The 11,618-nt window shown below is 41.3% G+C and overlaps 1 protein-coding gene across 1 annotated transcript in view; it reads left to right on the plus strand.

Moving 5' to 3' along the window:
- Positions 1-554: 554 nt before the first annotated feature.
- The window catches only part of LOC103672843 (transmembrane 9 superfamily member 2-like), a 73,379-nt gene continuing 62,315 nt past the window's right edge, over positions 555-11,618 (plus strand). Inside the window, exons 1-3 of the mRNA XM_040627818.1 lie at positions 555-962; positions 8,533-8,600; positions 9,718-9,811. Coding sequence (XP_040483752.1) covers positions 774-962; positions 8,533-8,600; positions 9,718-9,811 — 351 coding nt within the window. The 5' untranslated portion in view covers positions 555-773. The remainder of the gene's footprint in view (positions 963-8,532; positions 8,601-9,717; positions 9,812-11,618) is intronic.

Genomic DNA, 11,618 nt, shown 5'->3' on the forward strand with positions numbered 1-11,618 from the left:
GCTCTACCTACTGAGCAACCACCTACCTAGCAACCACACTTTAAAAAGAAACAGGTGAAATTAATTTTAATAATGTTTTATTTAACGCAGCTGACCCAAAGTGTTATTTCGACGTGCAAACTATAAAAATGCAGAGGTTTGCATTTCTTTTTCCATGCAGTCTCTGATACTGGGTGTGCATTGGACACTTACAGAACATCAGTTTTGGACTGGCTGCATTTCAAGCGCCTGACACCCATCATACCGGACAGCCTGGCCCTGGAATTCCCCCTCTTCCGCCTTCTTGTCCCACCACCCCGCAGGAAGAAGTGAAGATGGTAGGGGGCGGTAACACTGTTACTTTGGGACTGAGGCAAACTCGGGGAGGACACAACACCCTGTGAAGCTGTGATGTTGCGATGCTGAGACCTCTCAACCAGCCTCCCCTGCCCCCCTCCCCCGCTCCGCGAGGCACCTCCAACCGCGGGAAAGTGCCAAGCTGAGGGTGGGGGATGGGGGGAGTGGGGGAGGTAGAGCGGGGGGGGGTGTTGAAAGATGCGGCGGGGACCCGCACGCATGCGTACTGCATGCGCTCATAAACGCAGCCTGGCGCCCTAGCAACGGGTTCCAAGCCACAGTCTCGTCGTAATAAGTGGCTTTCCCCGGAGTTCCATTCCCACCGGCCGGTCTCGGCTCGTCCCCGGCCACGGTTCTTATCCTCTCCGTCTCTCCCCTCCACTGGTTCGATCTCGCCTATAGTGTGTGTCCCCCGAGAGCCCTAGGCGGCTCCTAAAATGGGTACTCATGGTTTCCGCGTGGGAACCAACCCTTGCCGCCTCAGGCTCGCCCTCCCCGGGCTGAGGTGGCTGCTGGCTCTGGGGCTGCTCCTGGGGCTTCAGGTCACCCGCAGCGCGGCCTTCTACCTCCCTGGGTTGGCTCCAGTTAACTTCTGCGAGGAGGCCCGAGAGACCGCAACCTGCAAGGTGAGGACCAATGGGAAGCAGTGAGCTGTGAGGGGAAGGCTTCGGGTAGGGGTATGGGGCACACCGGGGGAGATCACGGTCGCTAGCTCTTTTGCGTACGACCCAGAATGCCAAAGCCCTCTCTGTAGGTGTGTGTCTTAGCGTCTCTAGCTTTGAGCCTCGCACTTGGAGGATCCGGACCTCTCTTTTTCCCAGATTCTCTTTCCCTCCCTTTCGGCTCCTCCCCTTACTCTCCGTTCATCTATCTCCCGCTCAACTCTTCTTCCGTCCTCATAGCTCCTCCTTTTCCCCCATTTCTCTTGGCTCCCTCCCTTTCATCTCAGCTTTTCCTCTTCTCCTCCGTCTCCGTTCCGCCCCTCCCTTCCCCACTTCCCTCGCAGCCCCTCCCCTCCCTCTCGGACCCGCCCCGGTGTTTTGGCTCCGCCCCTTCCGCCTCTTTCCCCTTAGCCCCGCCCCTTCATTACACGCTCCCCTCTAGGTCCCGCCCCTCCTGCCTGACTCCACCCCTCCCTCTTTCTCTTCCCTCTGGGCCCGCCCTCTTGCATCCTCCCTTCTGGGCTGCTACTCCACCGCCCTTCTTAGCTCCTTCTGTTCCTCCTTCCCTATTGGCTGCTCCTCCACCTTTCTTAGCTCCTCCTCTTCTGTCGTAGCTCTTTTCCTTCCCCCTCCTTGGCTCTTTCCTCTCCCTCTTCATCCCTTTCCTATTGTCTCTCTTGTACACTCTCCCTTTCAGGACTCACTCCCTGTGGTCTTTTTTTTTTTTAATTTAAATTCCAGTTAGTTCACATACAGTGTTATATTAGTTTCAGGTGTACAATTTAGTGATTCAACACTTCCATATAAAGACGGGGAACTCATCACAAGTGCGCTACTTAATCCCCGTCAGCTCTTTCACCCCTCCCCCAACCAACTCACTGTGGGTTTAGATACATCCCCACCATGTTTCGTTTCTGTCATTTCTTCACTCCTCTGGTCTTTTTTGCTCCTTCATTCTTGTTAATGCACTTTTGTCTCCCCTGGGCCCTTTACCTGCAAACACCAAGATATTATTTACCTCTCAGACTTGTGAGAATAAAATGAGACTATGAAAAGCACGGACAACTGTACCTGGCGCTCAGTAAGCGTTCCATAAATGGTAATTATTATCATCATTCGTTTTCTTTAGGTAGAGATTTCTTTCTTTTCTTTAAAGTTTATTTATTTAAGTCATCTCTACACCCAACTGGGGCTCAAACTCAAGACCCCAAGATTAGGAGTCACGTGCTGCTCCCAATGAGGCAGCCAGGTGCCCCTGGACAGAGATTTCTGACCCAATTCCTCTTGTGTGTGTCCTTCAACACCCAATTGTTTCCTGACTCCTTTCTTCAGAAGCCTGGTTTCTGTAACTGTAAGCTGAGTCCAAAAAGGGTTTTTTGGTTTTTTTCCAAGTAATCAATTCAGAAGATATTAATGAATAAGACTTATTTTTTTGACCTCTTATTGCCTAATCTAGTGGATGGGGGAGTGTTCCGGCTTAAGGCACCACAAAGGCACTGGGAAGTTGAGAACAGTGCTGGGTGTGGTTTAACTATAGACTTAACCAACTTGAGAATTTCAGGGTTTTTCAAAGGCCAGTTTTAGGGGCAGCAAGTTTGCTCTTAAAACCTGGAACTTGCCTTTTCCTGTGTGAAGTATTGATAGTCATGTTTTGAGCCAACATCTTGCCAAACACATGTAAGAAATGGCATTTACAAAATATTTTTAGGTCTGCCTTTTCTCTGGTAATACCTCCTCCCGGATCTCTATTCTTTATTTCCTCCGGCTTCCTAGCAAAGAAACACGATCTCTAACCATAACAAATATCTGGAATTTCTTTTCTGTAAGTTCTTTTCTTTTTAGGCTGTTATTTGCAACCCTGCATGTGTTCTACTTTTTATTCTCACTTTTAGGTTTAACACTCTAAACTTACTTCTTTTGGTAGCATCCAACCCCTTGATTTTTTTTTTTTTTAAACTCTTGCTATTACAAAAGCAGTAGCGTGCATAGTCGATGGTTAGAAAATGCAGCTAGGGGGCGCCTGGGTGGCTCAGTCGTTAAGCGTCTGCCTTCGGATCAGGGCGTGATCCCAACGTGATCCTGGGATGGAGCCCCACATCAGGCTCCTCCGCTATGATCCTGCTTCTTCCTCTCCCACTCCCCCTGTCTGTGTTCCCTCTCTCGCTGGCTGTCTCTTTCTCTGTTAAATAAATAAATAAAATCTTAAAAAAAAAAAAAAGAAAATGCAGCTAGGCAAAAATAAGAAAACCATTTCTAATAACTAGAGAATTACCACTATTGATATCTTAGCATATATTCTAGATTTTTTTCTACACATACTCATACCCACATGTGTATTTTTAATAGACTTTTTAGATTTTTTAGAGCAGTTTTAGGTTCACAACAAAATCGAGCAGAAAGTCGAGTTCCCATATACTCCTGCCCCCACACATGCACAGCTTCCCTCATCAACATCCCCCACCAGAGTGTTACATTCCTTACAGTTGATGAACCTAGACTGACACATCATAACCACCCAAAGCCCATGGTTTACAATACAGTTCACCCTTGGTCATCTGTCAGTTTGGAGGAATGTGTAATGACATGTATCCATCATTATAATATCATATAGAGTAATTTCACTGCCTTATCCATTCTCTATGCTCTTGCTATTCATCTGTCCCTCTCTTAATCCCTGCCAACCACTGATCTACCTACCGTTTTCATAGTTTTGCCTTTTCCAGAATCTCGTATAGTTGGAATCATATAGTATGTAGACTTTTCAGACTTGCTTCTTTCACTTAGTGATATGCATTTAGGGTTCCTCTGTGTCTTTTCATGGCTTAATCGTTCATTGCTTTTCAGTTTTGAATAATATTCCATTATCTGGATGTACCACAATTCATTTATATATTCACCTACTAAAGACATCTTGGTTGCTTCCAAGTTTTCACGATGATGATCAAAGCTGTTATAGACACTGTGCAGGTTTTTGTGTAGACTTATGTTTTCAGCTCCTCTGGGCAAACACCAAGGAGTATCATTGCTAGATTGTATACTGAGTACGTTTAGTTTTTTAAGAAACTGTCAAGCTGGCTTCCAAAGTGGCTGTACCGTTTTGCATTCTCACTAGCAACGAATGAAAGTCCATATGCATTGTTTACGTACATAAAATCATGGTATCCATGTTATTTTGTAATCTGCCCTTTCTTTTTTTTTAATCAATGCCTTGTTTCTCTCTTTTTAAAATTTTTAAATTATTTATTTATTTATTTTGTAAAGATTTTATTTTTATTTATTTGACAGAGACAGCCAGCAAGAGAGGGAACACAAGCAGGGGGAGTGGGAGAGGAAGAAGCGGGCTCCCAGTGGAGGAGCCTGATGTGGGGCTTGATCCCAGGACTCCGGCGCCCCACTCTTTTTTTTTTTTTTAAGATTTTAAAAATTTATTTGTCAGAGAGAGAGAGCGCGCAAGCAGGGAAAGCAGCAGTCAGAGGGAGAAGCAGGCTCCCTGCTGAACAAGGAGCCCCGTGAGGGACTGGAGCCCAGGACCCTGTGATCATGACCTGAGCCTGAGCTGAAGGCAGATGCTTAACCGTCCCTTAACCTGCACTTTTCTATTAACAACTCTATCCTTCCACATCAATACATTTTTTCCACATCGGTGTGCCTGGGTGGCTCAGTCGTTAAGCGTCTACCTTCAGCTCGGGGCGTGATCCCGGAGTCCTGGGATGGAGACCCGCATCAGGCTCCTCCACTGGGAGCCTGCTTCTTCCTCTCCCACTCCCCCTGCTTGTGTTCCCTCTCTTGCTGGCTGTCTCTCTCTCTGTGTCAAATAAATAAATAAAATATTTTAAAAATACATTTTTTCCACATCAATACATTTTTATCTCATTTATTACCAAGTTCATAGTCAGATTTCCCTAGCTATCTCTGAAATAACCAAACCAGAATCCAATCTAGGACCACAAATTGCATCTCTTCATTATAGCCTATGGTTCTTTTAATCAAGCAAAGTCCCTGTTTTTTTCTTTTCATAACATTAACTTATGAAAGGGATCAGTCTGTTTTTCCTGTGCAATGTCCCTCCTCCTGGACTTGTCTCTTTCCTGCCTTGTGATGGCATTTAGATTGGTTTAATAGTTAAACTTGAACCCTTTGGAAAGTAATTTGAAATATATATCAAAGTCTACAAAAACGTTCATTTCCCTGATTGTAATGATCTCACTTTGAATAATATACAAGGATACAGGCAGATAAGAGGTTTTTCTCTGTGAAGTTCTCATCTACCTGGGTCTTTAAGTCACATGGTACCCCTCCCTGGAGAGCAGTAATATCGTCAGTTTCTCATGTGTCCTGCTACGGATTTCATGAATAAATGAACAAATATGTATTTATATTATTTTTTCCTCCTTTGTTTTTACACAAGTGGGAGCATACCGTTCTCATCTTCAGGTGCCTTTATCATTTAACAATATAGCTTAGAGATCATTTTATATCATTGTATAAAGTACATCCTTGTTCTTTTTTTAATGGTATGGCATTCTATTATAAGGGTGTGCTATCTTGATTTACATAGTCCCTTATTTATGTATTTACCTTGTTTCTATTTTCTTGATCTTACCAAACATTGCTGCATATGAGACTATCTATAGAATAAATTCTTAGGAGTGGAATTGCTGGGTCAAAGAATATATGCACTTAACAATTATGATATCCTCAAATTGCTTTCCACGGAGTTTGCATTAATTTACACTCCCACTAACAGTGTGAGTGCCTGTTTCTTCACAGCTTGACAACAATGTGTTGCCAAACTTTTAGGTATTTGACAATCTTATAGGTGAAAAATTGTGTCTTATGTTTTTAATTTGCATTGCTGTTACCAGGACGCTTTTTTTTATTATATTTTTTTACTATGTTAGTCACCATACAGTACATCCCTGGTTTTTGATGTAAAGTGCGATGATTCATTATTTGCGTATAACACCCAGTGCACCATGCAATACGTGCCCTCCTTACTACCCATCACCAGCCTATCCCGTTCCCCCACCCCCCTCCCCTCTGAAGCCCTCAGTTTGTTTCTCAGAGCCCATAGTCTCTCATGGTTCATTCCCCCTTCTGATTACCCCCCCTTTCTTCTTCCCTTTCTTCTCCTACCGATCTTCCTACTTCTTATGTTCCATAGATGAGAGAAATCATATGATAGTTGTCTTTCTCTGCTTGACTTATTTCACTTAGCATTATCTCCTCCAGTGCCGCAGGACGCTTTTTTTTATTGAGAGTCTTTTCATATAAATGAAAACAATTTGTATTTTCTTTTTGGTGAACTATCTATAAATCCTTTGCTCATTTTTCTATTAGGTCGAACATTTAAAAAATTGATTTGGGGACACTTTTTGTTTTTGTTGTTCTGTGGACACTCTTAAATCAGGAAACTAGTCCCTTGTCTGTGACATCCTTTTCCCTTTGTCAGTTGTCTTTTGGTTTTGCTTATTGTGTTTGTTTTTGTTTTTTGCCATTTAGAAAAAGTGGCTTTTCTTCTGATATATCAAAAAATTTTTTGGTTTCTGACTTTTGTGCCCTGTTTTTGGAAGGTCTTAACCAAGCCAGCCAAGATTATAAAATAATTCTCCCATGGTTTCTTCTATTACTTTTATGGTTGAAATTTTAACAAATAAGATTGATATTTCCTGGTGTAATGTACGAGGTAAGCATCCAGCTTAACTTTTTTCCCCCTAGTTCACTGATCAGTTGTCTTAACACCATTATTGGATAGTTTATCTTTTCTCCATTTGATTTGTGAAACCATTAACGTTCTTTTAAATAGAGTAAGCTCCAGATATGCATTTTAAAATATAGTTCAAATCTTTTTTTTTCAAGACTTTATTTATTTATTCGACAGAGAGAGAGACAGCCAGCGAGAGAGGGAACACAAGCAGGGGGAGTGGGAGAGGAAGAAGCAGGCTCTTAGAGGAGGAGCCTGATGTGGGGCTCGATCCCATAACACCGGGATCACGCCCTGAGCCGAAGGCAGACGCTTAACCGTTGTGCCACCCAGGCGCCCCATAAAATATAGTTCAAATCGTATGTATGTTGTGTTTTGGGATTCTAGATGAGCACTAGTATCCTTAATTATCTGCTGTCCTTTTAGAAACTTTTCTCTGTTCACCTTTATAAAACTCTAACTGATATATGTTGCTATTGCTAAATTTCTGATTAGATCTCATGAAATGCAGATAAAATACTCTTACAGAGTTAGAGTAAGGCTGTTTCTATTTGTTCCCAAACTTGATGATTTCCTACGTCCTCTTAAAAAAAAATCTAATCATATGGTTAAGATGATAGCAGATGTTCAATTAAAAAAATGTTTATGGAATTTTGAAGAAGAATAAAGTGTTTACCCAAGTTCTGCTGTTCTAGTGGTTTTAAATCTTATCTCGGGGCACCTGGGTGGCTCAGTCAGTTAGGTGTCTGACTCTTGATCTCAGCTCAGGTCTTGATATCAGAGTTGTGAGTTCAAGGCCCGTGTTGTGCTTCACGCTGGGCATGGGGCCACCTTAAAAAAAAAATCCTATCTTGTAAATTATCAAGAACTCAGCTGAGATCCAGGGAAGTAAGCAGAAGTATCCTGTGAAAAGCCAGAATAGGTGTCCTAATGTTCATGCACTAACTCTCATGCCCTCAGTCTTTTTGCTATAGTTTTAACAAATCTATGATTTATTCCACAAATTGAGGGCTTGCTCTCTAGCAGATTGGGGGTGGGATAGAAGGGCAAAGAGGCATCACAACAATGGACAATTGAAAAGAAAGACATAAAATCTGTACAAAGAAGTTGAAGTTCTTTGGTAGGGGTGAGGGGTGTGCATAGTAGGGGTGTGGGGAGCATCTATAGCAATTTAGTTTGGGGGCAAATAGTTCTCACTTGGTTTGATACTGAGGATGTCACAGAGTCAAAGCTGGTGCAAGGATTGATGTTCAAAATGACCCTGAACCATCAAGGAAGGTTACATTGCGACCACCAGGTTCTGTTGAAGACAGGGCAGGGCGAAGTGTATTGTAGAACAACTCTTATAAAAGTGGTGAAAATAATACAAGGAGAGCTCTTATGCAGGTAACTTGAATTGTCTCAAGTTCTCAACCTGAATTCCATGGACTCCAGGGGCCCTATGAAGCCTCCTAAAACTGAACAGAGACTTTGGTGGATACGTGTGCTTTTTTTTGGGGGGGGGGGAGAGGGGCCATAGCTTTCATCACATTCTCAAAGGGTTCTAGAATTAAAAAAGGTTAAGAAAGGCTGAGATACCTGAAAAATTTATGTACTCAGAGAATCCAATGATGCCACGTAAATGCAGTGTTATGAATTTATAGCTATACAGTGTTATAAATGTATAACTGTATTGTTATACATTTATAACACTGTACTAAGTTATAAATTTATAATTGCACTGTTATAAATTGATGGGACAATAGACCCAGTTACCTTTCAGTTACTTCATTATGTATTTTGCAAGTGCTACCTTATTTTGTATTATTAATGAGTGTTTTCTTTCTGTAGTCATCAGTAGCACTCTTTGTAAATAGATTGGACTCGGCAGAATCCGTCCTACCTTATGAATATAACACGTAAGTTATAAGTATCTTAATTATATCTGATATACTATAACTGCGGTTACATCATGATTATGATATTATTGTGTTTAAATGTGTTTTAAGTTTTTAAAGATAGTGAATGAAAGCCCTGGATATATTGAGAAATATGGTGGTAATTTTGTAATAAAGGTAACAGGAACAAAATTATTAAAATAGAGAGCTTTTGGTGTGAGGCAAATGCTTAAAAATTTAGGAAGTTGCCATACTTGGTTTTTCTAAGAAAAGCAAATTATAAATGTACTACATTTTGAACTTTAAAAAAATCATTGCAGAGTTGTAGTTTATTTTTAAAACACGGGATAGGGAGGTTTCTACTAAGGTTTTTAATGGACGCAAGTGCTTGGTTCAGTAGTGAGCCGGCATCACATAATCAAGATTAAGAGCAATCATTTGAGAATAACAACAAATGATGTGCTTTTTAGGAAAATGATTGTAGCTCCCTTTGGTATTACTTTATTTCCACTAATTAAACAGAAGTAAAATCAGGTCTAATTTTCATTAAACCACTAGGTTTAAATGTAGGGTGTTAGCATGAGCATTTAAAATATTACACAAGCTTGCCATTGATTTTATCTTCTGCCATTTTATATTCAATTTCATATATTCACATTTACTTAAAGGTACTTGTAATTCTTTTCATGTAGTAACCATTCGATTCGTGAGGGAATCTGTGGGCGTGTATCTGAGGAGGGATTTTGTTGTTTAAGTTCCCCTTCGATCAGACCTGGTAACAGCAGTTTCTAAATGTCTCAGGTTAGAATCAGTACAGATTTTAAACTCTTCTTTGCTTATTTTCATGTAATTTGAAGTTTCACCCTGAAAATACTGTTAGTTTTTTTTAAGATTGTGATTACGTACATTTCAGAAGTCAAGAGCAGTACCATGAGCATCTTAAATAATGAATTCATAGCTGTAAGAGGTTAAACGGGTTAAAAAGGAATCTATAATGAGGTTTATAAATCACAATTAGACACCGTCTGGGTCATGTTTTTAGAAGTATCAACCATTAGCAGGGGAGAGACCTGACAAATTACAAAGGTGGATTTCTTTGCTGATTTTTTTTTTTTTTACCTTACTTGAACTTCTCTAGCTTTGACTTCTGTCAAGACTCCGAAAAGAGAAACCCTTCTGAAAATCTCGGACAAATACTATTTGGAGAACGAATAACATCATCTCCGTATAAGGTTATTCAGTGGATCTTATTTACTATTATTTTATTTTTTTTTTAGATTTTTTTAAAATTTATTTGACAGGATAAAGACAGCCAGTGAGAGAGGGAACACAAGCAGGGGGAGTGGGAGAGGAAGAAGCAAGCTCCCAGCGGAGGAGCCTGATGTGGGGCTCGATCCCAGAACGCCGGGATCACGCCCTGAGCCGAAGGCAGACGCTTAACCGCTGTGCCACCCAGGCGCCCCTTATTTACTATTATTTTAAATGGAATCTTTTCGAAATTGGCTACTTACAGCAAAGAGTCTGTTTTAAAAGGCCGGAGAGCAAAAGGAAAGGAGATAGGATGTGGTGTTGCCAGAAGAATGCATGAGTATGTGCTTCTTGAGCTATCTGTAGTACGTAGTAGTTACACACACAGAGTTTGCCTTTCAAATTTTATTTTTGCTTTGTAAAGAAAAAAAAGTTTACTTTATTGTCCCTGCGTATTTCGGGTAGGGTGGTATAAGCAGATGTCATTCGACTGTCATTGTCTATTGATTTCGCCTTCAATATCTTGATAGATAATGGTAAGTAAGGATGTTTTCATAAGCAGTTACGATTATGAAGGCATTAACTTTTTTCCTTCTTTTTTCCAAGTTCATTGAAGTCTGCTTGAAGTACAATGAACTGCACATCTTGAGAAGTGTATAGTTTGGGGGCTGCTGGCTGGCTCAGTTGGAAGAGCATGCAACTCTTGGTCTCAGGGTCGTGAGTTTGAGTCCCACATGGGGTGTAGAGATCACTTAAATAAAACTTTTTTTTTAAAGATTTTATTTATTTATTCGACAGGATAGAGACAGCCAGCGAGAGAGGGAACACAAGCAGGGGGGGTGGGAGAGGAAGAAGCAGGCTCATAGCAGAGGAGCCCGATGTGGGGCTCGATCCCAGAACGCCGGGATCACGCCCTGAGCCGAAGGCAGACGCTTAACCGCTGTGCCACCCAGGTGCCCCTAAATAAAACTTTTTTAAAAAGCATGTAGTTTGCTCAATTTCAATTTATGTATACACTTGTGAAAACATCGGGCATTAGCTTCTTTTAAAACTTTTTAAAAAAGATTTTTACTCATTTATTTGACACAGAGAGAGAGTGAGCAGCAGGAGAGGGAGAAGCAGACTTCCCCCTGAGCAGGGAGCCCGATGCGGGGTTCCATTCCACGACCTTGGGATCATGACCTGAGCCGAAGGCAGACACTTCACAGACTGAGCCACCCAGGCGCCCCTGTCTGCTCTTTTACCCATTTTCTATTTGGATTGTTTATTCCTCTACTATTGAGTTTTCAGAATTCCTTATATATTCTAGGTGTGATTCCTTTGTTGCAACAGTAGTTTGCAAACAGTTTTTTTTTTCCAGTCTATAGCTTTTGTTTTCATCATCTTTTTCTTAAAGGGTTTATTTTTAAATAATCTCTATACCCAATGTGGGGCTCAAACTCATGACTCCGAGATCGAGAGTAGCGTGCTCTACCAACTGAGCAAGCCAGGCGCCCCCGTGTTTTCATCTTCTTAACAGAGTCTTTCACAGAGCAAATAGTTTTTAGGGGGTCCAATAATCAAATTTCCTTTTTATGGATTATGTTTTTGGTGTCAAGTCTAAGGAGACATGACATAGCCCTTAGGTCTTGAAGATTTTCTTTTAGGGTTTCTTCTAAAACGTATATAATTACTTTATATATTTAAGTCCGTGGTCGCTTTTGAGTTCTTTTGTATAAGGTCTGACGTTTGGATTGAAATTACAGGATTTTTTTGTTTTTGCTTTTCGGGTTTTTTTTTTTTTTTTTTTTT

The sequence above is a fragment of the Ursus maritimus genome, assembly GCF_017311325.1.
Source record: "Ursus maritimus isolate PB19 chromosome X unlocalized genomic scaffold, ASM1731132v1 scaffold_X1, whole genome shotgun sequence".
NCBI lineage: Eukaryota > Metazoa > Chordata > Mammalia > Carnivora > Ursidae > Ursus > Ursus maritimus.